The sequence below is a fragment of the Primulina eburnea genome, chromosome 1 (genome assembly GCF_022965805.1).
Source record: "Primulina eburnea isolate SZY01 chromosome 1, ASM2296580v1, whole genome shotgun sequence".
NCBI lineage: Eukaryota > Viridiplantae > Streptophyta > Magnoliopsida > Lamiales > Gesneriaceae > Primulina > Primulina eburnea.
In genome coordinates, this window is record NC_133101.1 from 4,129,532 (window position 1) to 4,151,862 (window position 22,331).

At 33.2% G+C, this 22,331-nt stretch overlaps 3 protein-coding genes across 4 annotated transcripts; 1 reads left to right on the forward strand and 2 right to left on the reverse strand.

Moving 5' to 3' along the window:
* Window positions 1-428: 428 nt before the first annotated feature.
* Window positions 429-5,351, reverse strand: LOC140823066 (calreticulin-3-like). 2 transcript variants are annotated; one of them, XM_073184174.1, is made up of 14 exons: window positions 5,167-5,351; window positions 4,552-4,659; window positions 3,674-3,866; window positions 2,991-3,249; window positions 2,674-2,730; window positions 2,539-2,586; window positions 2,234-2,320; window positions 2,083-2,140; window positions 1,921-1,988; window positions 1,519-1,611; window positions 1,369-1,425; window positions 1,190-1,288; window positions 1,084-1,113; window positions 429-688 (listed from the first exon to the last, which is right to left on the reverse strand). In XM_073184174.1, the coding sequence occupies exons 1-14, from the start codon at window positions 5,276-5,278 to the stop codon at window positions 677-679; spliced, it is 1,281 nt and encodes a 426-aa protein (XP_073040275.1). In that variant the 5' UTR covers window positions 5,279-5,351; the 3' UTR covers window positions 429-676. The 2 variants fall into 2 exon arrangements, with proteins under 2 accessions (XP_073040275.1, XP_073040281.1); XM_073184180.1 differs by lacking the exon at window positions 1,084-1,113 and having other exon boundaries at window positions 1,160-1,288.
* A 2,801-nt stretch (window positions 5,352-8,152) lies between these two features.
* Window positions 8,153-11,248, reverse strand: LOC140823073 (acyl carrier protein 2, mitochondrial). The gene is made up of 2 exons (XM_073184193.1): window positions 10,938-11,248; window positions 8,153-8,548 (listed from the first exon to the last, which is right to left on the reverse strand). The coding sequence occupies exons 1-2, from the start codon at window positions 11,151-11,153 to the stop codon at window positions 8,372-8,374; spliced, it is 393 nt and encodes a 130-aa protein (XP_073040294.1). The 5' UTR covers window positions 11,154-11,248; the 3' UTR covers window positions 8,153-8,371.
* A 3,349-nt stretch (window positions 11,249-14,597) lies between these two features.
* LOC140823095 (uncharacterized) lies at window positions 14,598-21,922 on the forward strand. Its single transcript, XM_073184233.1, has 12 exons — window positions 14,598-14,748; window positions 14,870-14,925; window positions 15,035-15,068; window positions 16,139-16,237; window positions 16,336-16,484; window positions 17,074-17,112; window positions 18,962-19,054; window positions 19,340-19,438; window positions 20,023-20,103; window positions 20,640-20,723; window positions 21,090-21,155; window positions 21,537-21,922. Exons 1-12 carry the CDS (start codon window positions 14,646-14,648, stop codon window positions 21,621-21,623), a joined length of 990 nt encoding a protein of 329 aa, XP_073040334.1. The 5' UTR covers window positions 14,598-14,645; the 3' UTR covers window positions 21,624-21,922.
* The last annotated feature ends 409 nt before the right edge of the window (window positions 21,923-22,331 follow it).

Below are 22,331 nucleotides of genomic sequence, written 5' to 3' on the forward strand. Positions count from 1 at the left end.
TATTCTAATAATACGTCTATCTCAAATGAATCCTCCGTAAATGAGGATGGACTGGATGGTGTAGCTCGGACATAGAAAAATTTAGCATAATTAATTATTTATCTAAAACTTTATATTATTTCTCGATTTTTTTTTAAAATATATATAAGATATGACAACTATAAGTGAGTATTAAATTACTAAAATAGTTCTCATAACAATCTTTTAATGTATAGATGTTCACAAATTTAAGAAGATTGTAAAACGCAAATTACCTTGTCTATTGTTCGTATCATCCTCAAAGATGGACTTGAAACTAAACGAAACAAACATGAACTCGAGGTTATTCTTACCCAAATCGGTCGAGCTACGTCCCGAGTTTCGGGAGGATCATAAACTCGACTCCATTGCACCCATTTGAATCACCTTATTAATCAATGGGGAAAAAGTCAAAATAGATAGTTTCTATCATTATTATTATCATACCAAAGGCCTCATTCCAGATATTAAAGTTGATAGTACAGAAAAATATGACCCCCCCCCCCCCCCCCCCCCCCCCCTTGTTTGCTTTGATTTCAAATGAGGCACTACAATACATATGCAATGGGTCGACTTTAGTTCTGAAAAATATAATTGAAAGGGGAAAAATAAGTAATTGGAGAAAGGCCTCAAACAAGAATGAGCCACAGGCGCCATCTCAAAGTTCATCCTGCAAAACATTAAAAAAACAGAAAACTACTGAGTTCAAGCACACTAACTACTAAATGTGTCAACTAGTTTTCAGTTCAACCGAAGTAACCGATATAGCCAAATTAGTAAGTTGATTCGGTTATTTCGATAACTAGGGTCATCAATCTTTAAAATCGTCAGTTTGCTTGAATTTTCTTTGTAAACCAAAGTGATTGAACTAACTGAATAGACCAAAATCGAAACAAAAGATTCTTTGGTTATGATTCAGTGAATCCGGTTTTTCCTATTTGGATCTATTGGAGTATGAAAATATCAATAGTTAGTATGTGTTTTTTTAAAAGGTTGGATTGATAACCAATGCGAACTGAATGATCATTGTGTAGTTCCATATAATGCAAAGACTGAGAAACTTACATGATAATCATCCAAGTAATCATCGCGACGCTGCACAAAAAGAAGGAAAACACTGAGAAATTAGATGTTATACCACAAAACGAATAGCTGAGTAAGCGAGACTAACCCTATATCTATCTCGGGGTGGTTCCCTGTGACGGTGCCTTCTCTCATAGCCCCTTTCTCTTTTCCTCCTTTCACCTTCCTCTCTTGCTCTTTGGGCTTCCTGCATACAAGGTCAAAATATTTCAGAACTAGATCTAGCAATTCGAAACGAATGAAAAGAGCAGTGGGTTTGGCTCAAACCTCGTCTTCTTTTGCTTTTCTCACTTTTTCAGCTTCTTCAAATGCCTCCTTCTCGATCTAATTTACAAGAAAACAACAATATATAATGGTAGGTTAGATTGGTTTGTGATGTAGAGGTGCTTTCTAGTTAGACAGGAGCTGAGTAACCACCTCCCTATTGGAAAATACTTCCTCTATGACTTGCTTTGCATAGTCGGGTTCATCGCAAATCAGAATGTTGTCGTAAACAGAGCCTGCTTTCACCTGAACGTGAGAAGAAATGGAACACTAGGTCAACAATAAAAAATGCAAAACACTAGTAAACGAAGAACATAAAACAGTGGCGCTTTAGATGGTTCAACCATGACGGCCCACATCCATAAATACTCACCTTTTTATATTAATGAACATATATCAGAACCCATTTGCTGGGAAAAATTTTATGATAATAAAATCATAGCGAAGATACAACTGTCTCTATAATTTAAAATCTGATTCTAGTATATATGTTTTGCTCTCCAAAGGTTACATAGGCTGAATAAAGCAACACCGTATTCTGCAAGCTAAGATCACCTGCCAAACTTCGATACCAACATATTTGATGGGCTTTAGAACGTAAAGATCTGGATCATCTTCAAATTCTGATTGAGAAAAGCCAAAAATACAAACTAATCTTAAAATTCATTTACAATATTTGGAGGTGACTGAGCAAAAGTAAAAAATTTGCAATCTTACCAGGGTTATCAATCCAAGGAATCTTCCACTTCCCTTTATAATTAGGATTCTTGATTTTCTGTTTTTTTAAAAAAAGAAAGGAGTTATCAATGTGATCACTGAAGAGTGTGACTACATTCTGCAGAATGATGTTGATAATATTTCATGATACCTTACGCTTCCATGGTCCCTTGTATGCCGGATTTGGAATTTTTTTTGGTTTCCATATTCCATCTTCTTCTTCATCCCAGTCATCGGGCTGCTCATGAAAAAATAAAACAAATATATTTAGTATTCCAATCCTGTCACAAATACTTGAATAGTCAGTTCTGATTGCAATTTCAAGTAGAGGGAGCGCCTGTGCATGCCGCCCTTCACCACACATGATGGCCAAATAACAATGACAATTATCATCAACTATGTTGGCATGTAACAAGTTTGTGGAAGCTAAAGCTAGCCTTTTACTAGATAGAGTACCTCCTTTGCCTTTGGATCAGGTATTTCTCGAGGAATGGAATCATATCCCTGAAACATGACAGATATAAAACATAATTTTTAGCAAAAAAACTATATTCTGCTGAAATTGAACTCCATGCTACAAAGTCACGCTACCTCAGGTTTGACATCATCTGGATCATCAATATATTCTCTATCATCCCAGTCTGCAGGCTGTCACAATGATTTAAAATAAAAAGACGTGCATATAACAACAAAATACTATCAAATTATATTATTTTCATTCATTTATTTGAAAAGATGCTACAAGAAAGAAACTCAAAATTCAGATTGAACCAAATGAAAAATATGTAGCTATTTTTATGCAGAGATAAATACACTTAATTCAAATTGGTCTAAAGCAAAAGGCGATGTGCAATCGATGATGAAATAATTTGGTTTAAAAGTACTGGGAGGATTTGAGATGAAAGTACCTTTTTCGCATTCACAGCTTTAATCTTGCGGGGAGGCAGGATATCCCAATCTGTATACATGCTTCCAGAATCTCTTTCTCGACCATCAATCCAAATGCTATATGTGGCGTCAGGCCGAAGAATAAATGTATAAAAATGAGTTAACTTGTCTGTCTCACATTGCAAATCCTTCTTAATGGGGTAATTTTGACCTTGATAGGAAAGTATGACATGAAGTTTCTTTGTCTGTGAGCCACATATATCTGGTCCAAACATTAAACTGAAGACAAATATAAGTTTCAAATGATTAATATACCAGAAAAGTTTTTCAAACATAACAAGAGAAGAATAGTGGACTCTATTTTTTAGCACTGCCGTTTATTACAGATTAATGAGTAAAGCGAGCAACTTGTGATTACATCGTAATAGATGCAAGAAAAGATAATTGAACAACCATAAAGATAACAATTAAAAACATAAAAAGTGCGTCCAAAATTTCTGAGTAACTGAAATAAGCAGGTGAAATCCATGAGGTACCAATTGCTGCTGTTTTAGAGCCTAGACTGTCGAATAATACTTTAAGATACGAACTAAATGAGTTTTTTAACTGAGAAATTAAAAGGTACAATATTAGAAAACACTTCAGGAAGAACAACAAAATTGTATATATTTCAGCGTCTTAATAAAACCTTATGCTATCATACCTGTATGGCGTATCCCCACCAAATTTCTTTTGATTAACATAACCTGAAAGAAGCTTTATGTAACCCCCACCGCATTCTATGTCCTGCTCAAATCTAATGGAATACTGAACGACCAAGGTTCTATTCTGGTTGCTGAATTCTGGTATCTTAGCAGAAATGGCAGAATGCCTAGCATCAATTGACGTCTGAATACCTGAAAGAAATGAGGAATTATGACAATCTGAAACAAGCCGTTGATGGGTCATCGTGTCGTATATCACATTTATGGAGTGAAATTTAATGCGTAAAGGGAAAATAAAAAAGACATAAAACATCAAAACCATACAGGCGGATAAAACTGATTTATCAAGTCACCAAAAGATTCATGCTGAGGCAATACCTTTAAAGGATACTATCCATAAGTCATGACCAGAAAGCTGTGATAATTTCAGTTTATACCTTTTTTTTGGAGAATGATTCACTTTGCTGGCGCAGAGATGCAGGAGATTTTACCTTGAGAAAAGTTCTCTCAGAAGAGGTGGAGCCAGAAATGTTAGACCCATTCACCTATCTGATGACTAAAATATTTGCTCAAAATGTTGATAAATTTTCAACTTTTTTAGTCTCCGGAGAAAATTATAATCATACGAACTTGGGAGTGTTGGAGATTGCATATTTACATTCCCAGAAACGAGAGAAACAACAATGTTACTCTTATATTACTGCTTCAAACTTAGTATATTAAGTTGACCCTTCAAATTTATTAAACGGAATCAAATGCATTATTTGAAACACAAATTGCACCAATACGTTCACATGCATAACACAATTCTTTCCAGCCAAATTATCTTGAAAATCCATTATTATTAGAGTAAATATACTCAAAAAGGAACTCAAACCTTTATCATCAGGATCACCATTCCACTTCCCGGCAGTGTGCTTAAAGGATCCGGCTTTCCCTTCGCTTCTTTTCCAATCAGATTTCACCCACCCACGCTGCCATCCATCTTTTCCACAGAAAAGAAAGAATATTAACACACTATACACACCCAAAATCCAAAAATGAAAAAAAAAAAAAAAGTTGCAGATTGTTAACATGATATCTTAAAGAGATTCGAGGTGCCAAAAATTTCTAATATGAATTGAGAAATTTATTCCTGCAAATTCATTAACATAAGCTCCAAAAGAAATAATAATTAAGTTGACTTCACTCTCCAAGTTCACTTACTCTACAAATACAAACTGCAAGCATATGATAGAATCACAAAACTTAATCTGTTTCAAAATAACAAACTAAAAAAAAATCACTAGATCTTTTCAAAAGTATACTAACGATCACTACCCAAAAGCTTGCAAACCCAGCGAAGATTTAAACTGAAATCCATGATAAACCAAATATTCAGGCTACCCAGTATCCATTTAGCCACAGGCAACTAGCACATGATTGAGTATTTCAAACCCAAATCGGAAGTTCAAAAACACCAGAAAAAATGCAAAAGAAACAGAAAACTTACCATCAAAACGCTCCTCGAAGATGATTTCAGCCGCTGAAGATTGGATGAATGAAAAGAACACTCCAATTACTAATTTTGAGACCAGAAGAGGTTTATGCTTAGATTTTGCCATTTCTTGGCCGAGTGAACTTCAGATTTTCTCGGGCAAATGCTAATTACGGAAATTTAGTTCAAAGCTTGACCCCATGTCTTGAAGAATTTACAGTGATACCCCTGCTGTACTTTAATTTCGTTTAGATTCGTAAACTGTAATAAAATGAAATTTTATATTTAATTTTAATGGCTAAAATTCCATTTAATGGCAATTCTCTTTTATTTTATGATATTTAAGACTTCTAAAATAATTAGTAATTTAAACAATGAGTAATGAAAATTTAAATTTTATTAACTAATTATTTAGAGGAAAAAAATTCATACTAAAATAAGATCTGGTATACAAAAAATTATATTGGTATTGAATGATTTTTTCTAAAATATTATATACAAATCTACACTTTATTTATCAAGTTACGAATACATCATGATAAACATGAAACAATATTTTGGCACAAGTAATCGAGTATCAAACACATATATAAATAAATTCTATATAATAGGGTGAACTAAATCGATTCGAATGTCAATAAAATAATAGAGCTTAAAATAGATACGTTCGAGCTAAAACTTATTAAAAGTTCAAAAAAATCGAGTTTGTTTCCTGAGTCGAGTTGAGTCGGTTCAAAATATTTCTCGAAAATAAATACTAGAAAAACTTCAAGTTCGTTTATTTAGTATATAGTTTATATTATACTATTATAATATTAAAATCCGCGAACAATTCATTAAATTTGAACAAAATAATTGAATCCGAGCTCAACTAGCAAACAAATATGGGCATGTTCGAGTTTGATTCAAGATCAATAATTACAAAGATAAATCAAATATTTATTGAGTCGGCTCGAAAAACTATTAATCCTCATCTTGATTCGTTCACCCCTAGTAATTTCATTTTTTGTTCAAAATATTTCAGTTTTTTAGTTATAGAATAATCAGTGATTTCTAATTCTTACATACTAATCAGAAATTAATAATTATTACGAATTTAAGTATACGATTTTTCGGTACTGTTTTTTTTAAAAAAAAAAATAGGGACAACAATGACTTTTCGTTCATATTTTAAATATTATTAGATTAATTGGATTATATAACTAAAGAGTGATGGTTCGGATTATTTAATTTAAGAAAAATAAATATATGTATCACCATCCAAGAATATAATAACACATGGAAGAATTTGGGTTTGAAGAAATGCGTCACCTATAAATTTCAAATAAAATAATTATTTAAACTTAAAATCTCTTTTTTAATTATTACAATTATCGAATGAAAGAAATAAAATGAAAATAATGAAAATTCCCAAAAACAAAAAAAAATCGCAAATAATTTTAAAAAAATTATTTGGAGTTATCAGTTTGAAATTTTGAATTTTCAGATAATTAAAGTCAAACATCTTAATTGAATATATTAGAATCGGATGGTTTTGTAATATATTGACAAATGTAAGTATTTGGGTTTAGAGTAAGATTAAAAGAGTCTCTGCATCTTGCATTAACTTTGAGTTTCAGGCCGTCGAAGTCTTCTATTAAAGACTCTTACGATTGGAAGCTAAGTCAACTTTTCTTCCATACTGACAATAGTTTTTCAGATGTTAAAAAAAATTAGTTTTTTGAGTTTTCCAAATATAATAATATCAATCGAGAATTATTTTTTTCCCACTAGTTTATCTTATTTTGAGTTTTGTTTCTTTAAATATCTGAAATTTTTATTTTGATTTAGTAACTTTGATTTCTTCGATTTTCGTCTGATTTCGCCATAATGCTAACATGATACTTGAAATTGTTGTCTTGTCGGCACCATTTCATTATTCACAAAAACTCATATGAGATAGTCTGACAGGTCAATTTTGTGAAACAGATATTCTATATGAGTCATACACGAAAAAATATTATTTTTATGTCAAATATATTATTTTTATTGTAAATATCTCTTACTATTTATTAAGGATGAGTAGTTTAGAGTAACTTCCTTGGTCTGTTTTTTAAAATACCTAAAATACCCTTCACCCCCACTCTCTACATTACTAATTATATATTAATAGTGTTAAAAATAAAATCAAGTCACATGTAGTTTAGTGGATAAAGCTTATGTTTCTTAATCATGAGGTTGTAGGTTCTATTTTTGCTTGGGTCTTTTTTATTTTTATTTTTTAGTTCATATATCAAAATTATAATGTAGTCATTCATTATTTTTTATAAATATATTTTGATCCTCATTTAAATATAAATCAAATAAATTATAAAAACATATCGTACAAGCACGCGTTGCGTGCTTCGTTGTACTAGTATACATGATTGATCTGTCTCACGAATAAAGATCCGTGAGACCGTCTTATGAAAGACCTGCTATTCACTAATTTGACCAAATAATCGAAAATTAAAAATTAGTGTACAAAACTCAAAATAGAACATGTTAGTTAAAAAATATTATTTTCTAATAATAATAATATATAGAAATACTATCTAGAGTTCAGGCTATGTATTTATATTGATTAAATTTTAATATAAAATATAATTTCGAGCACACTAAAGTTTTATATCAAGTATTATTACATATTGGAATATTTTCCCATGAAATATTATACTCTTGTTATACTTTATTATATTTTATCTTTCCATTAAACAATGATAGTATCATAATAGGGAGATTTCTGGTTGCGATCATGAGTTGTTAGCATCAAAAGTTCAAATATTTTACTAGTGTTTCTCATATCGCACGCAAATCATTATTCCAATTTTAAAAATAAATCAAATTTAATAACCAGTAATTATAGCTCAGCCAGTATCATAAAACAAATATATATATATATATATATATATATATATATATACGTACGTGTGTGTGTGTGTCACTTATATAATGTTGCGGGTAAATAAAAAACACAAAGAAATATGCATTTAACCAATCAAGATTAAACTTCGTGACCAGTAGTTTCCAATACAGGGAATTATGCAGGAGAGCAAAGAAGCTCGAGTAACGGAAAAAAACACTTGGTTCAACTTACAAGCATTTGGCTTTCTTGAAAAGGAAAGAGATGATATATGTTCGACTTCAAAAAACTAGCCCGAGAATTCGCAAGAAAATAAGAACCTGTGCCTATGCTGATTCATTATTTAGCCTGCGGGTGAGATGCAATAAAGTCAACAGCAAGATTGATGCAGTTTATTTTGTCTGCTTCGTTGTCGGGAATCTCAAACCCAAACTCTTCCTCAAGAGCCATCACAATTTCCACAGTGTCTAAACTATCTAGACCAAGATCATTCTGGAAATGAGCATTCGGTGTAACCTGAAAGGTATTTAGAATAGTACGCGATGTCAGTAATCGAATAAAATTACATGCAACAAAAAGAAGCAATGCCCTCAACGAGAGAAAAAATATAACTATCCAGATACAGAAAGCAATTAGACAAGTAAAAGTACAACACAAGGGATACATAGATGCATGATTCATTGTTCGTGCTGTGTATCCTGTTCCTGCAATCTCAATAAAACCATCTCCAAAATCTTACTGCTGGCTTCAACATTCAATTATACTCTCCAATCTTTGTCCCGGCCTATGATTAATATCAAAGATTCTCAAGATTGTCCTAATCATGCAGCCTCCAAGCAAAATGGATATTCATTATTACTGTATTGGGTGCTTTATTACTGTATTGGGTGATGGAAAGCAGAGTGAATTAGAACAGAAAGACATGGTTAGGAACTGTGGACAGGTAGAAGTTAGGCAGCAGCAATTTAAGAAAGCTTTCTGAAAGAGCCTATCAGTAACTACTTAATGTACCCTAATTGCATTGCATCAATATACAAATCCTACCAAACAATCCAGCAAAGAAATAAGGACCTTTCTGTGGAAGCCCAAAGGCACTCGTGCTTGCACGCACAGGCATGTTATCATCCACCCATATAGAAAACCAAATACAGAATCAGAAGTAATGAACCAATCAATTCAATTATCTAACTCGTGAAGAAACATAGAACAGAAACATGACTGGTTTTCTTACTGTATACAAGCACTTTAGAGTTCTCTTACTTTTTCAAAACTAGTATGTATCCTATGTGAAATTATCATGCATGAGACGGATGTTTTAGGCGGCCCAAACTATACGGCGTTGGGGAGGCGGGTCGAGCCGGCGAGCAGGCGGGCTAGACGGCGAGTAGGCGGGTGAGGCGGATAGTCAAGATTTTTAAATTGTAGTCAACAATTTTAAAAATTTAGTCAACAATTTTAAAACTTAGTCGACAATTTTGAGTCCAATGATGAGAGGATTATAGATGTAGTATATGGTGCATATGTAGATGATTTGGAAGATTAGTAATGTCTAGTCTACAACTTGTTCTAATGATATATAATTGATGGAAACTTTGAAATTTAAACTAAGTTTTTTGGTAAAAATAATTATATTACTTTGTTAGTATAATAGCATTAATATGATGATGAATCTTTATTAATTGCACATTATCTAGAAGATATTATATTGGATGAAGCTTGTTTGTGCTTAAACATTATTTAATTACACATTTTACATGAACGATGATGATCTATGATGATCTATAAAAAACATTGCTTAAAAAATTCAACCGCCTAGACATTGTCTGGGCACCGCCTAGGCGGTCGAGGCGGTAGGCGGTCGAGGCGGTCACTGACCGCCCCGCCACCGCCTCTTGCCATTTACAACCTTGGAAATTATCAAAATTTCTTGATAATTATATAAATGATATCATGGTTCAGAAGAATCAAGTAAAATGGTCTTCAAGGTCCAATCAGTTTCCACATGAAACAAACAACCTGGCACATTTCAGTAAAACCTTGTTATATTTCTTATGATTCTGTCAATAATACCAAAGTTTATGACTCGGAAAATCTTCAAATGAGCTATAAAAACAATGTGCCATACTACCACCCAATTTCTTAAAAGCAAAAACAGTGTATCGCATGACCAAAACCTTTTAAAATCTTAAGCACGATGCCCAAAGAAATAAAATCAGCTTCATCAAAAACTACCTGTATTGCATTGTGTTCTGGGTACATTGATGAATTTGTAGTGCATAAGATTGCAATTGCTAGGGCATTGCACAAATAGAATGGCAAACTGTATGCAGCACGGCACCAAATCTCGTGCTTTCTACCGGAAATTAAAAACTATAACAACCATGATGTTTCTCAACCCTTCACCACATCAAATACTACAAATAACTAAAAAATATCCAGTCGATATAAGAACAAATTACTTGACATCAAACCCACTATTTTCATGGTCATCTTAGAGCATTTCACTGTTTTCATGGTCATCGTAGAGCAAATATGCCGCAATCACTAAAAGTCCCAATCAAATTCAAGCTGTGTCGCTGCAGCTCCAAAAAATAATTCAACGCTTTTCTCTTCAAACATTGTTCTTAGTCGGACATAGCATTTTTAATACATCTTTCTTCCGTTGTAATCATATAGGTCGACTTAAAAAATAGTGTACTAAAACCCGATCTTTTATAATCACGTCTTTCACGTACATCAAGTATCTACTATCAGTGCGTAGCGAAAAACAAAATAACACGTTAAACATCATAACCTCCATAAAACCAACATTTACCCGACTTTCTAAGATATCACATTCACATACACAAAGAAAAAATGAACGCGTCCAGGGCAAAATCAGAAAATAGGGAAATGATAGGGTTACCTTGGACGGATCGAGTTTTTGGAAATTTTTTACAACAGTCAAGACACGATCGGTAACCTCAGACTTGTCGAGGAAGGAGCCCCTTGCCTCCTCCGAGATATGGCGTCGGATGAGGTGCGTTAGCCCACCCGCGGCGGCTCTAGGGTTTTGAAGCCGCGGCAGGGGACTCACGTTCACTCTCAGGTACTTGAGCAGTGCGCTCCTCACCGCCGCCATTGTGACTGATGCCTCTGTTGACGAAATGAGCTGGGGTTTTCGGTGCGTGAGAAATACTTTGGGATATTTCTATATCCGCCTCACGAATGTACAATTTCTGATGTACAACTCTTCCGATGTCCAAAAAAATCGACTTTTTAGTTTTCACACGCTTTTTTTTCCAGAGATCGCATAATAACTAAATTTTAGTGAAATAAAATTCGAAAAATTATTAATTTTTACGTAGAGAATATTATTTTTCATTCTATATATAAATCAAATTGATATGTCTCGTGAATATCCACGAGATTATCTCATAAAATACGTAGTTTGAAAAAAAATATATATTTGTCGTATAATTTCAACAATGTATTTTGAAAGATAGACTTTTATTGTGTAAGATTGCATGGTTTTCGTGCTTCGGATATAATCGAAGAAATAATTACAAATTCGTTTATTTTACTTGACTTTTCACTTTTTGTTTTGGTTTTGGGTTTTAAAAAAAAAATTCTAAATCAACCATATTTTTTACATAATTTACAATAACGTATTTTAAAAGATTCCGCATTTTTTTCAAAAAAAAAAAAATTTATTCCGCATTTGTTGTTCCATACTTGGTTATATGAATTGCCCTACCTTAATCGTTCCAACTCTCACGGTTGATGAAATGTATATGAAAATTTTGATTTATGTAAGTGAGAGGCATGGTTTTGATTTTTTAAGAATCAAAATGGGTTGAAATTGAAATAAGAAACCATATTTGGACAATTTAAATTCATGATTAAATTTAAAGAAAAATACTAATTTTTGTCATTTAGGTTGATATTTTTAATTTTAGTCATGTAATTTCTAAAAATCTGGTAAATACCAAAGATCTCCTGCACGACTCATGTTCCGATAATAAACATATAGTACAAAAATTAAAATATATGTATGCAAAATATAAATGGAAATAACAAGATTTTCTTACAATTTTGAAATATTAAGTGTTGTTTTGCTTCATTTATCATGTCTATTTTTTTTGCTTAAATAAATTTTAATTTATGTAACGTAAACTTATATTTTTGTCATTTAAGTCATGTAAGAGAGTCGGCGAAAATAAACAATGTTCAATGTGTTAAGCCGCTTCCAACAAAAAATAGATTTAAAAAAAAAACCAAAGTTTCTAAATGAAAATTTAACTTTGACAAATTGTAGGACTGAAGTCATAACAAACCAAGTTACATGACTACCATTTTAGTTTTTTCTAAATTGAATTATAAGCTATTAAGCTTATTGTACATTAACATATTTATTTAACTCCCAATGTTTATCTTATCACGGATGATAGAGAAATCAAATATTAATGTCTCGTAGTGGGAAGAGTACGAGAGAAAATGAGTCAAGCGACCCGTAAATAGTATGTGAGCAGCTTGATTTGATCGAGTTTGAGTTTTAATTGTTTATACTTTGAATAGATCTCAAACTACTCACATGGCTTTATTTTTTTAATTTTTACTTTACATGATATAAATTTAGAAGTAATTTGTTAATTTATGCCTGCAATTTCAACCCTAAACTTATTTGTCAATATGTTAGAAATACTTTCTTCTTTTCAAACACGAGCTTGAGTAACTCGATATGTACACGAGTCGATCTCGAAATTGAAATCGATTACCTGATCGATTTCGAGCACACATCTTTAATCTAGTCAATCTCAAGTACGATGGAAGTCGGACTCGACTCAACTCATGCATAAGGATGACAATGGGGCGGGACGGGCTTGCCATCCCCGTCCCCGAATTCTATCCCCACCCCCATACACGTCCAGTGACGTCCTGATCCCCGTTTTTTCGGGTTTGGTGAATCCCCAACCCGAAATTTCGGGTATCAACTTCTCATCCCCGCCACCACCCTCGTTTCAAAAATATTAACATGGCACGACGATGACGGATTTGGAGATTTTCTCAAACCAAAACTTATTATTGTTATGGAGCAAATATCTGTAAATATGGAGTAGGTAAAATTGTCAATGTTTCAAATTCAATCTATAAACAGATGGGCAAAAACTTGTGTGAGATGGTCTTACGGGATCGTATTTGTGAGACGGATCTCTTTTTGGGTCACCCATGAAAAAGTATTACATTTTATGCTACGAGTATTACTTTCTATTGTGGATATGAGTATGATTGACCCGTCTCACAAATTATGATCCGTGAGACGGTCTCACGTAAGACCCACTCAAATAGATGACTATCTCATGTGCACCAGTTAATGTTTAAAAAAATTTCTGGAAATCAAGCATGATACAAGGAATTTGATTTTTGCCAAAAAATTACTGGATCGATTTCACTATTCATAAAAAAGAAAAAAAACAAAAAAAGAGAGATGCGAGAATTTGATTGGATTTTCGATCGAATTGCAACATAATTGAAATGAGTGGATGTTGAATTTGAATTAATTTTTTTAGTAGACATCTAAAAATAATAAAATATCATCTTTTATCCACCAACGTATTCAAAAGTTTTATATAAATTGTTTGGTTTCAAAATAAATAGGTCTGGCCCAACTATTGGTAGGCCAACAATTAAAGTTAAATAAACCCAATTCGGTTAAGGAAAGAAGGAAGGAATCAAAGCCCACCAAGGAAACTGTATGGCCCAACAAATTATGCAACATTCTTCAAATATCATAGCTCTAAATCTTAGCTTTATTTCAATTTACAATGTAAATTTCAGATTATCATTTCTAACTTTCTAGTTTATTTCAAGATGTTTAGATTTTATCCCATTTTAATGTAATTTATGTGTGTTTATTCAATCATAATGAAAAATTTAAATATCGAGTCGTTTGTTGAATCTCCATTCTCCATATCAGATGTAACAATTTTTGTAAATTAATTTTTTTTTTGGATTAATAGATAATCGAACTGAAACTCACTGTCGATAAAAAAAGAAGTTAGATTTTGTGCAATTTTAGTCACAAATTGACACACATCGTGCCTGCCTCACTTGCAAATTAACATGTGACAACAATATTATCTACCAAATTTGAAATAACAAAGTGAATATTTATTTGATATTAATTTACCATTTTTTATATATAAAACAACATCAATCATTTAAAAAACCAGATACATTATATAAACTAATTTCTCATTTTTTATAATACAAACCAAATTTGAATCACATAGGAATATGTTCATGATCAGCTTATAAAAAACTAGTCCGATTAAATCGATTTAAGATTAGAAACGAATTTTACTCATATTCATTTCGAGTCGATCCTCGATCAATTCAGTCTGTTAATCATCACAATTAAAGAAGTATAACTATTTAGAGTTTTGATTGAATCTAGCAACATACATACATGATATAAATCAAAGTTTGAGCACAATGTATTCCGAATACATGATTATATACTCATTAAAGTTAAAAACTACAGATCCCTTAATGCGATTTTATGGAAGGCACCAGAAAGTCGCATCTAGTAAAATTACAACTTTAGCAACTTAGATCGCTATAGATCATTCACATGCTGATCAGAAAAAGGCGAAAAAACATGCTGATCCTGATATGTTCTTCGATACTCGCCGTGTTTTCCCTTGCATTCTTCTTCAAATTCCTGAAGGCGGATGGTACATCTGATGATTATTTAACTGATTTCAACTTGATGAATTAGCTATCGCTGTGCTGCTGCTGCATTTTTTGTTGCGAAATATGGGATTTTCAGCCACATCTCTTTCTCGAAATTTACAGGGGATTTTACTTTGATGTCAAGGAAGCAGGTGAAGCGCGAAGAGATTGAGGATAAGGTTAGGAAACGTTTGTTTCCTTGTTTGTACTGTTGAATTTAAGTGGTTTCTTTTTCTTTATTTTTTTTAAATTATTATTAATTTTTGCTTCTTTCGCATGAATGCATAGGTTGTGTGGATTACAGGAGCCAGCCGCGGCATTGGTACGTGGTTTTAAAATGTTAATATTTTATTTTCTAATTGTTAGGATGTAATAAACTGGTGGTTCTACTCTCTGCCTAGCCGCCTATACGCTATGCCATCATTTTAAGTGTTGCCAATCTTTCATCGACATTTAGATTTTAGATAAGAAGTCTGCTGGGGTTCTGTACTAAACTCGAGTTAAAAAAATTGTATAAAAATGATTTTATTATCTTTGGGATAACGAGTGGATCATGGATTGAAATGTATATGGTGAGTGAGGGATATTTTGTGATGATTGAATTAGAAAGGTGAAATGAAAGGACATGTTTGAACAAGGTGCGGGGAAAACGTGATACTTTTATTCTGAACTGTCAATTCAAAATGTGAGAATAGATTTCTTGAAAACTTTGAAAAAACTATTTTCTGAATGTTGAAATTTTAACCTTTCTTAGTTGTGATAATTATTTCACTTGGTTGTTAAATAGATATCTTCTCTCGTAATTGTCTGCAATTGAAAATTTAGGCCGTCTAGCAGCGGTGTTCAAGATTCCATGAGATTTTGTCGTTTGAACAGGAATATCCCTGAAGTTTGTTATGTTACGTAACTAAAGCCCTTTAGTTGAGGTTTTCCTATCTGTTTAGCTATAAATTGATATGAACGGTTATATATTTTTTTAAAGCAAGGATATTTTTATTGAACACTAGAAAACAATGTACATGGGAGGGGCACTAGTCCAAGAGCACCCAATATCTGAAACACGAGTCTCCCAGGATTACAAAGTGCGCCAAAAAGAAAAATTCAAAAATCATTAGCTATATATTAAAGGTTTGTATAATACATGAAAGCAGTTGCTGTGGTAACTAATAGCCATGATTTATTCAACTTTGTAAGTTGGTAAACAATGGTTTCTGAAATTAATGCTGGAATGAGAACACTTGAAATGTTATTCCTCTGTGTTCGGTTGGTCTTGGATCAATTATGTCATTACATGTCCCCAAAATGCATTTATGTAAACCTGCTATTGCTGTTCTTCACAGACATGAATGATTGATAGCTGACTTGTTCTATATGTACGTGTTTGGTGAAAAGGGGAAGTGCTTGCTAGACAAGTTGCTAGTTTTGGAGCAAAGCTTATCATATCTGCTCGAAATGAAGTGGAATTGGAGCGAGTGAAGAAAAATTTGACTGGTTTGTGATCCTTTTTACTTCCTTTCTGACATCTTTTAGAACTGATGTGAAAATGTCTTTAGCGTTCTCTTATCTTGACCATTTAATGGCTATGACAGGAAAACATGCACCAGATGAGGTAATGATATTACCTTTGGATTTGTCTCAAGGCGAAGAACATCTGAGAGAGGCTGTACAGAAAGCAGAATCTTGTTTTGGTGATGCTGGTGTGGATTACATGTTCCACAATGCAGCATATGAACGCCCTGTATGTGAATATGTCTCTTGCACAATAACTTAAGTGAAACAGATTATATACGCAAGTGTATTGCTCCTGAAATAATACTATATTTATGCAAGTGTCGGACAGAAGTATTATCTGAGATACAAAAAATTAATCACTTTTGACATCAGACTTTATATGGATAGAAATCATAGACTAAAGCAACACCCATTGGTTTTTTCTAGAATTTTAACAGCGATTTTGTGAGAATAAATGAATAGAGAGATGAAAGGGTTTTTTACAAAATGTTTTTGTGAGGAATAAATATAAGTAAGGTTCATTTATATATGAAAAATCGAGATTTGGTGATATAACCCAAGGGATTCCAAAAGTGGAACAGGTGTTAGAAGTGCGTTCGATTGATTCAATATCGACGAATCTAGAAAAGCGAGTTGAGAGTTAGAACGAACGTATAAATATAGATATATAGACCTATTAACTTGCGAGATCCAGCTAATTTTCCACTCTTCAATGTAATTTGGACTTTGTAGTCTTTTATGATGAAACAAGTTTTGAGTATTTCCAGAGTGGTGAATTGTCTTGGGATAGTTATTTGACTCTATTCTCCTAGCAGAAAACAACGGCATTGGATGTGACAGAAGAAAGTCTCAAGGTATTGCATGGGGTTAAAATCTTTCCTATTTATTTTACCAGTGACCTGTCACGAATGTTGCTTTTATTTGTTTCTTCCAATTGATATTTTTGGTCTAGCTTGACAGTTTCATTAGAAACCTAAAATATTTGGATGAATGAATTTGAAATCGATAGATTTTAATTGTAGTTTTATTGTTAACATTGAACAGTAGATGAAATATTAAATCCATAACTGCTTATTTACACATTAGTTACACAAAATAAAACAAATTTCAAATGCATTCATTATTGGGTGAACTTGAAATCCATTTTAATTAATATGAAACACTTTATAAAACATGCATGAGTGAATCTTTATGATATTTATTCTCCAAAACTACAAAAATATATTTGAAATATATGGATTTAAAATCCATCCATTCAAATGCAACATAAAAAAAATTTAATAACATCAAGCTTTTGAGAATTTTTTATATACGAAACTTGGCCAACCAAGTTATTCTTGTGGTAGAAGAATTGACTTCTTATGAGAAGATAGTAGGGGAACACACCGGGTGCATGAAGGTGTAACTTTGTAGAAAGGGAAGTACACAACATTTGAACGACAACTGAAAATTACTATATTTTTTGTATGTATCTAATAGGCTTCTGAAATTCTCAGCCATTTTTCTTCACCCATTTTTCATCTCTACTTATTTCACTTCAGCCTTCAACTACGTAGGTAGTTTACAGTGACAAATTTGTTTCGATATGTTTTGATTTTTTTATTCTAGTGAAAGTGAGATTACTCATTAAAAGTCCTTGTTTTATATTGACGTAAGATTGTAGTTATAAGATTGGATCTCTGTGTATATGAATTTTTATCATGGAAGAGGAAAAAATTAGATAAGATTGGATCTCTGTGTATATGAATTTTTGTCATGGAAGAGGAAAAAATTAGATGGCAGCAGATGCTCGAGTATGTTCTCTGATTAGGAAAGTAATTTGCATGAATTAAGTTGATGACACTAGGGCTGCAAACGAACCGAACATGTTCGCGAGTTTTTCGAGCCGGCTCGATAAATATTCGATTCGTATTCGAACTTATCGAATTTGAGCCGAACTCGAATACGTTCGAACTTTTTTTCGAGCCGAACTCGAGCCCAAATTATTTTGTTCGATAGCTCGCGAATAGTTCGCGAGCCTTAATATTTTATTAATATAATATAATTATATATATATATATATATATATATATATATACATTTCGAATATTTCGAGCATTTCGAGCTTTCAAACCTTAATATCCGAGCAATAATTCGAATAGTTCACGAATATATTCGAATATTTCGAGCCGAACTCGAACTCGAACTTCATTTCGAGCCGAGCTCGAGCCCAAATATTTGAAATTATCGAACTTCGAATCGAGCTCGAACTCGAATATACCTATTTCGAGCCGAATTCGAGCCTGACTTTTTTACTATTATTCGGCTCGATTCGGTTCGTTTGCACCCCTAGATGACACCTCATTTATTTAGAGCTCTTCTGTCTTTAGACTCAAAATGTCCGTATGGATACTGGTTGCAAGTATTTTCTTACATGAATGTCATAGTTTGCTGTGGCATGCTTCATAACTGAATAGAATTGTCAAAAATATGTACTCTTGCATATCATATCCGTACAGTATCTGTATTGTTACTTCTACTGTTCTGCATCACTAGCTGACTCACTGACATGCACAACTTACATTTATTTATTTTCCGTTAAAGGAATATCAAATTTAGTTCCCCATTTATATCAGTTTATTATAAGAGTTGAATTATGTTGCCTATGTTTAATCCAGGAGAGCTCACGGAGATTAATCATCTGAATATATGCATTCTTATTAGGCTACATTTGATGTCAATGTACTGGGGCCAATTTCTCTAACGCGATTCTTGGCACCTCACATGTTGAAGCGGGGCAGTGGACATTTTGTTGTGGTATGTTTCATGCAATGTTTCATTTCGCAGACTTGCAGGTGGTCCATCTTGTGTGTCTGAAACTGCTTTGACATTCAAATACACTGCATTAGCTTTTAACTGTGTTTTTCTCAACCGTCTTTTTTTATAAATCGAAGTCCAAGATTTCCATGCCTCTACACTTCTTCATTCTCCCATTTCAGAATGTCACATGCCTGACTGGATTGTATGAATGTCCTACAAATTTTGTTTTCAAGTTGTATCCATCTCTCACCCTTAAAATTTTGTTTCCACGGCTTTGCATAGATGAGCAGTGCTGCAGGAAAGGCGCCCGCTCCTGGACAGGCTGTCTACTCTGCTTCCAAATTTGCTGTGAATGGGTATTTTCATACACTGCGATCTGAGGTGTGGCTTTCATTCATATTTTATACTATTTTTCTTTAAGTGTATATACCCTATTTCGGTGTTATTTTTTTCCAAACACTATTCATTTGAAGTATGTCAATCTTTTTTTGTAATATGCCTTCGGGGACACAGATGAATCTCCTTTTCTGGCTTTGGTCATCGCCTTTTAACCATGGGAGAAAGGTTTTAATGAACTTGCTCTGATACCGTAAAAGTGGAGGAAAATAAAATACCTCTATTATCAATCTCTTGTTTGTTTTTGCACATCTGCAGTGAGTATAAACAACATTTGGTATCCTGTAATCTTAAGGATTTGGAAAAACCAGGAAGATAACATCCTATTAAATCCAAGCTATAACTTGGATATTCTTGAACATGAAATAGCATTAAATATAGGAGCAAACTTCTTAATCATCTGAACACCGTGTTTTTTGAAAAACTTGGGTTACGACATTTGAAAGGGAAATTGACAAAGAAATTACGTTTTATGCATGATGACATTCACAAAACCAGTATGTAAGCTTCAAACATGGAATCCTAGATATTAACTCTTATTTCTGCATTCGCCTTTTTTTCTTCTTCAGCTTTATACGAGAGGAATCAAGGTGACTGTCGTTTATCCTGGGCCTGTAATGACAAGTACCTCAGAAAATAGTTCTTCTGAGGTAAACACATAAAGTACTACTCCATCAATAAAATTTTAAGGATCCACCAAATGCTATTAAAAATTTGTTAATAGCCTGTCCATTCTGTTTACTTTACCTTGTTGACTACTGTTGTTTCTGGCTCGTAAGATAAAAGGATGAAATCGACGTATCGATATCTCAATCGCTATTCACATCGGAATTCTAGTTTGTGTAGAATCAGGAATCACTGAATAATGCTAAGCGAATTACTATACTATTGCAGTACATCGATATTTTAAGCATCTACTAATGCTAACGGCCAATCAAATTTTAATGTCGATTCATCACATATTGCCTATGCAGTCTTTCTACGCTCTTGTTTGATTTTTAAAGTAGGATTTATTTTCAATATTAGTCTTCCATTGCGGGAAGCGGCACTTCAGATTCTGGTTTCATCAATTTAAAGAAACCATGTTATTGAGCCTTTTATTACTTCATTTATTGTTGGTGCACAACTTTTGGCTGGAAAGTGGCTTGATGAAGTTCTTCTGAAGTGTTCACTTATTACTTTACAGAAACGAGTGTCTTCAGAGAGGTGTGCAGAGCTCACAATAATTGCTGCAACTCATGGTCTGAAGGAAGCTTGGATTTCACATCAGGTTCGTTAATTGAGGTGTAGTTCCATTTCGTATTTTAATTTTGAATTCCACACACATGGACTCCTTGTCGCCCATGTGGCTAGCGGGATAAAAGAAGGAGAAAGCAAGAAGAGAAAAAATCAGGTCTTGAATCCGAATCTGATTTTGATCTTGTTTTGGAACTGGAGGGCCCAGACTGGAATGGAGTCAATCAGGGATATGTTCGGGTTGTATTTATTTTATTTGTGATTTTCACTAGATGGGCTATAATATTTCTTCGTCCTGCACATGTGAATTATAGCAAAGCCATTTCTCAATATTTTTTCTTCATTTTTTGTTTTCATGAAATATACAATATAGAATGATGTTAAGGTTTTCTTAGTGCAGCCTGTGCTTGCTGTCATGTACCTGATGCAGTATATTCCAACAGTTGGATACTGGCTCATGGATAAGGTATCATTTACCAGCTGTTGTTATCTGATATTTACCATCTGTCGTCTTCACTGTCTAGCTACCAACCGAAAGTCAGAACTGCAGAGATTGATAACTTGATTCATAATATTCCCATTCCCCGGAACCCCTTTCGAACCATACCCAATCGAATTGATCATATAACTCTCCTGTGAGTTGCCAAATCCATATCTAACAAGAAATAACTCATTAGTCGATTGTTCTTGGGTAAAGATCCATGTTTCTAGTGTCCTAAGAGAACTTTTGGCTACTCATGTCTAAGTTAAAATGTATGGCATACTGAAGATGAGTTATTTTGTGTATGATTATATCAAGTTTTCATATCCTCTCTCCCCGTCTAAATTTTTGTGCAAATGATTCTAGATTGGTGCAAAGCGCGTAGAAACTGCAGCACAGAAAGGGAACACATACTCGATAAATTTGCTTTTCGGGAAGAACAAGGCACAGTGACTGATCATGACTGTAGATAATCCGAACTAGTGGGATGTGGAAGGAAATAGGAATAAGAGCCTCCGAATCCCTGTTGCATGAATGATATAGGAAGAAGAAGTTGGTCATCCAAGTGATCGCCACTTCTCTTTTGGGATGCTTTTGTTTTGTCATGCCTACAGATCCGATTCTCTCGTGTTTGTACGTATGTTAGATAAACATGACTCCGACGCTAACATTTTCGAATTTGACTGGAGCACTTGGATACGCTTGTGGGCTGATTTATTTTGCTCTTCATCCGATTCCTACTGTGTTCGGATGCATGTTTAATATTCGCGAAAATTATTTGGACTTGATCATTTGTTTTATTTTGAAAACCAGATCCCGCAATAATTAGGACGAGAGAAGGAAAATATCATTAAGTTCTTAGATCATGTAATTTCAATATTAGATGGATGGTACGAAGGTCATCTGATATTGCAACCCATTTTTTTTTTTATTTCGAATTAAATAAAAAAAACTCACAAAATATTATATTATTAATATCAGTCACTCTCTTTTATCCAATTTTATCATTCCAATAGTCCCAATATAAAGAACCTAAATGAACAAACTAAATTTAGTTTTTTTTTTTCAATTCTCAAGTATTGCATCTATTTGCAATTATAACATCTTAATTTAAATGTTCCTCGACGTTACCAACAAATAATAATATTTTATTTTATTTTA

Excerpts from the sequence above, each read along its gene's own strand:
- LOC140823066 (XM_073184174.1), bottom strand. The coding sequence starts at position 5,278 with ATGGCAAAATCTAAGCATAAACCTCTTCTGGTCTCAAAATTAGTAATT. Across the intron at positions 3,250-3,673 it reads GGTGGGGATACGCCATACAG|TTTAATGTTTGGACCAGATA; the intron begins GTATGATAGCAT and ends ATTTGTCTTCAG. Across the intron at positions 1,426-1,518 it reads AAGTATTTTCCAATAGGGAG|ATCGAGAAGGAGGCATTTGA; the intron begins GTGGTTACTCAG and ends CTTGTAAATTAG.
- LOC140823073 (XM_073184193.1), bottom strand. The coding sequence starts at position 11,153 with ATGGCGGCGGTGAGGAGCGCACTGCTCAAGTACCTGAGAGTGAACGTG. Across the intron at positions 8,549-10,937 it reads AAAAACTCGATCCGTCCAAG|GTTACACCGAATGCTCATTT; the intron begins GTAACCCTATCA and ends AATACCTTTCAG.
- LOC140823095 (XM_073184233.1), top strand. The coding sequence starts at position 14,646 with ATGCTGATCAGAAAAAGGCGAAAAAACATGCTGATCCTGATATGTTCT. Across the intron at positions 19,055-19,339 it reads GCAGTGGACATTTTGTTGTG|ATGAGCAGTGCTGCAGGAAA; the intron begins GTATGTTTCATG and ends GGCTTTGCATAG. Across the intron at positions 20,104-20,639 it reads CAGAAAATAGTTCTTCTGAG|AAACGAGTGTCTTCAGAGAG; the intron begins GTAAACACATAA and ends ATTACTTTACAG.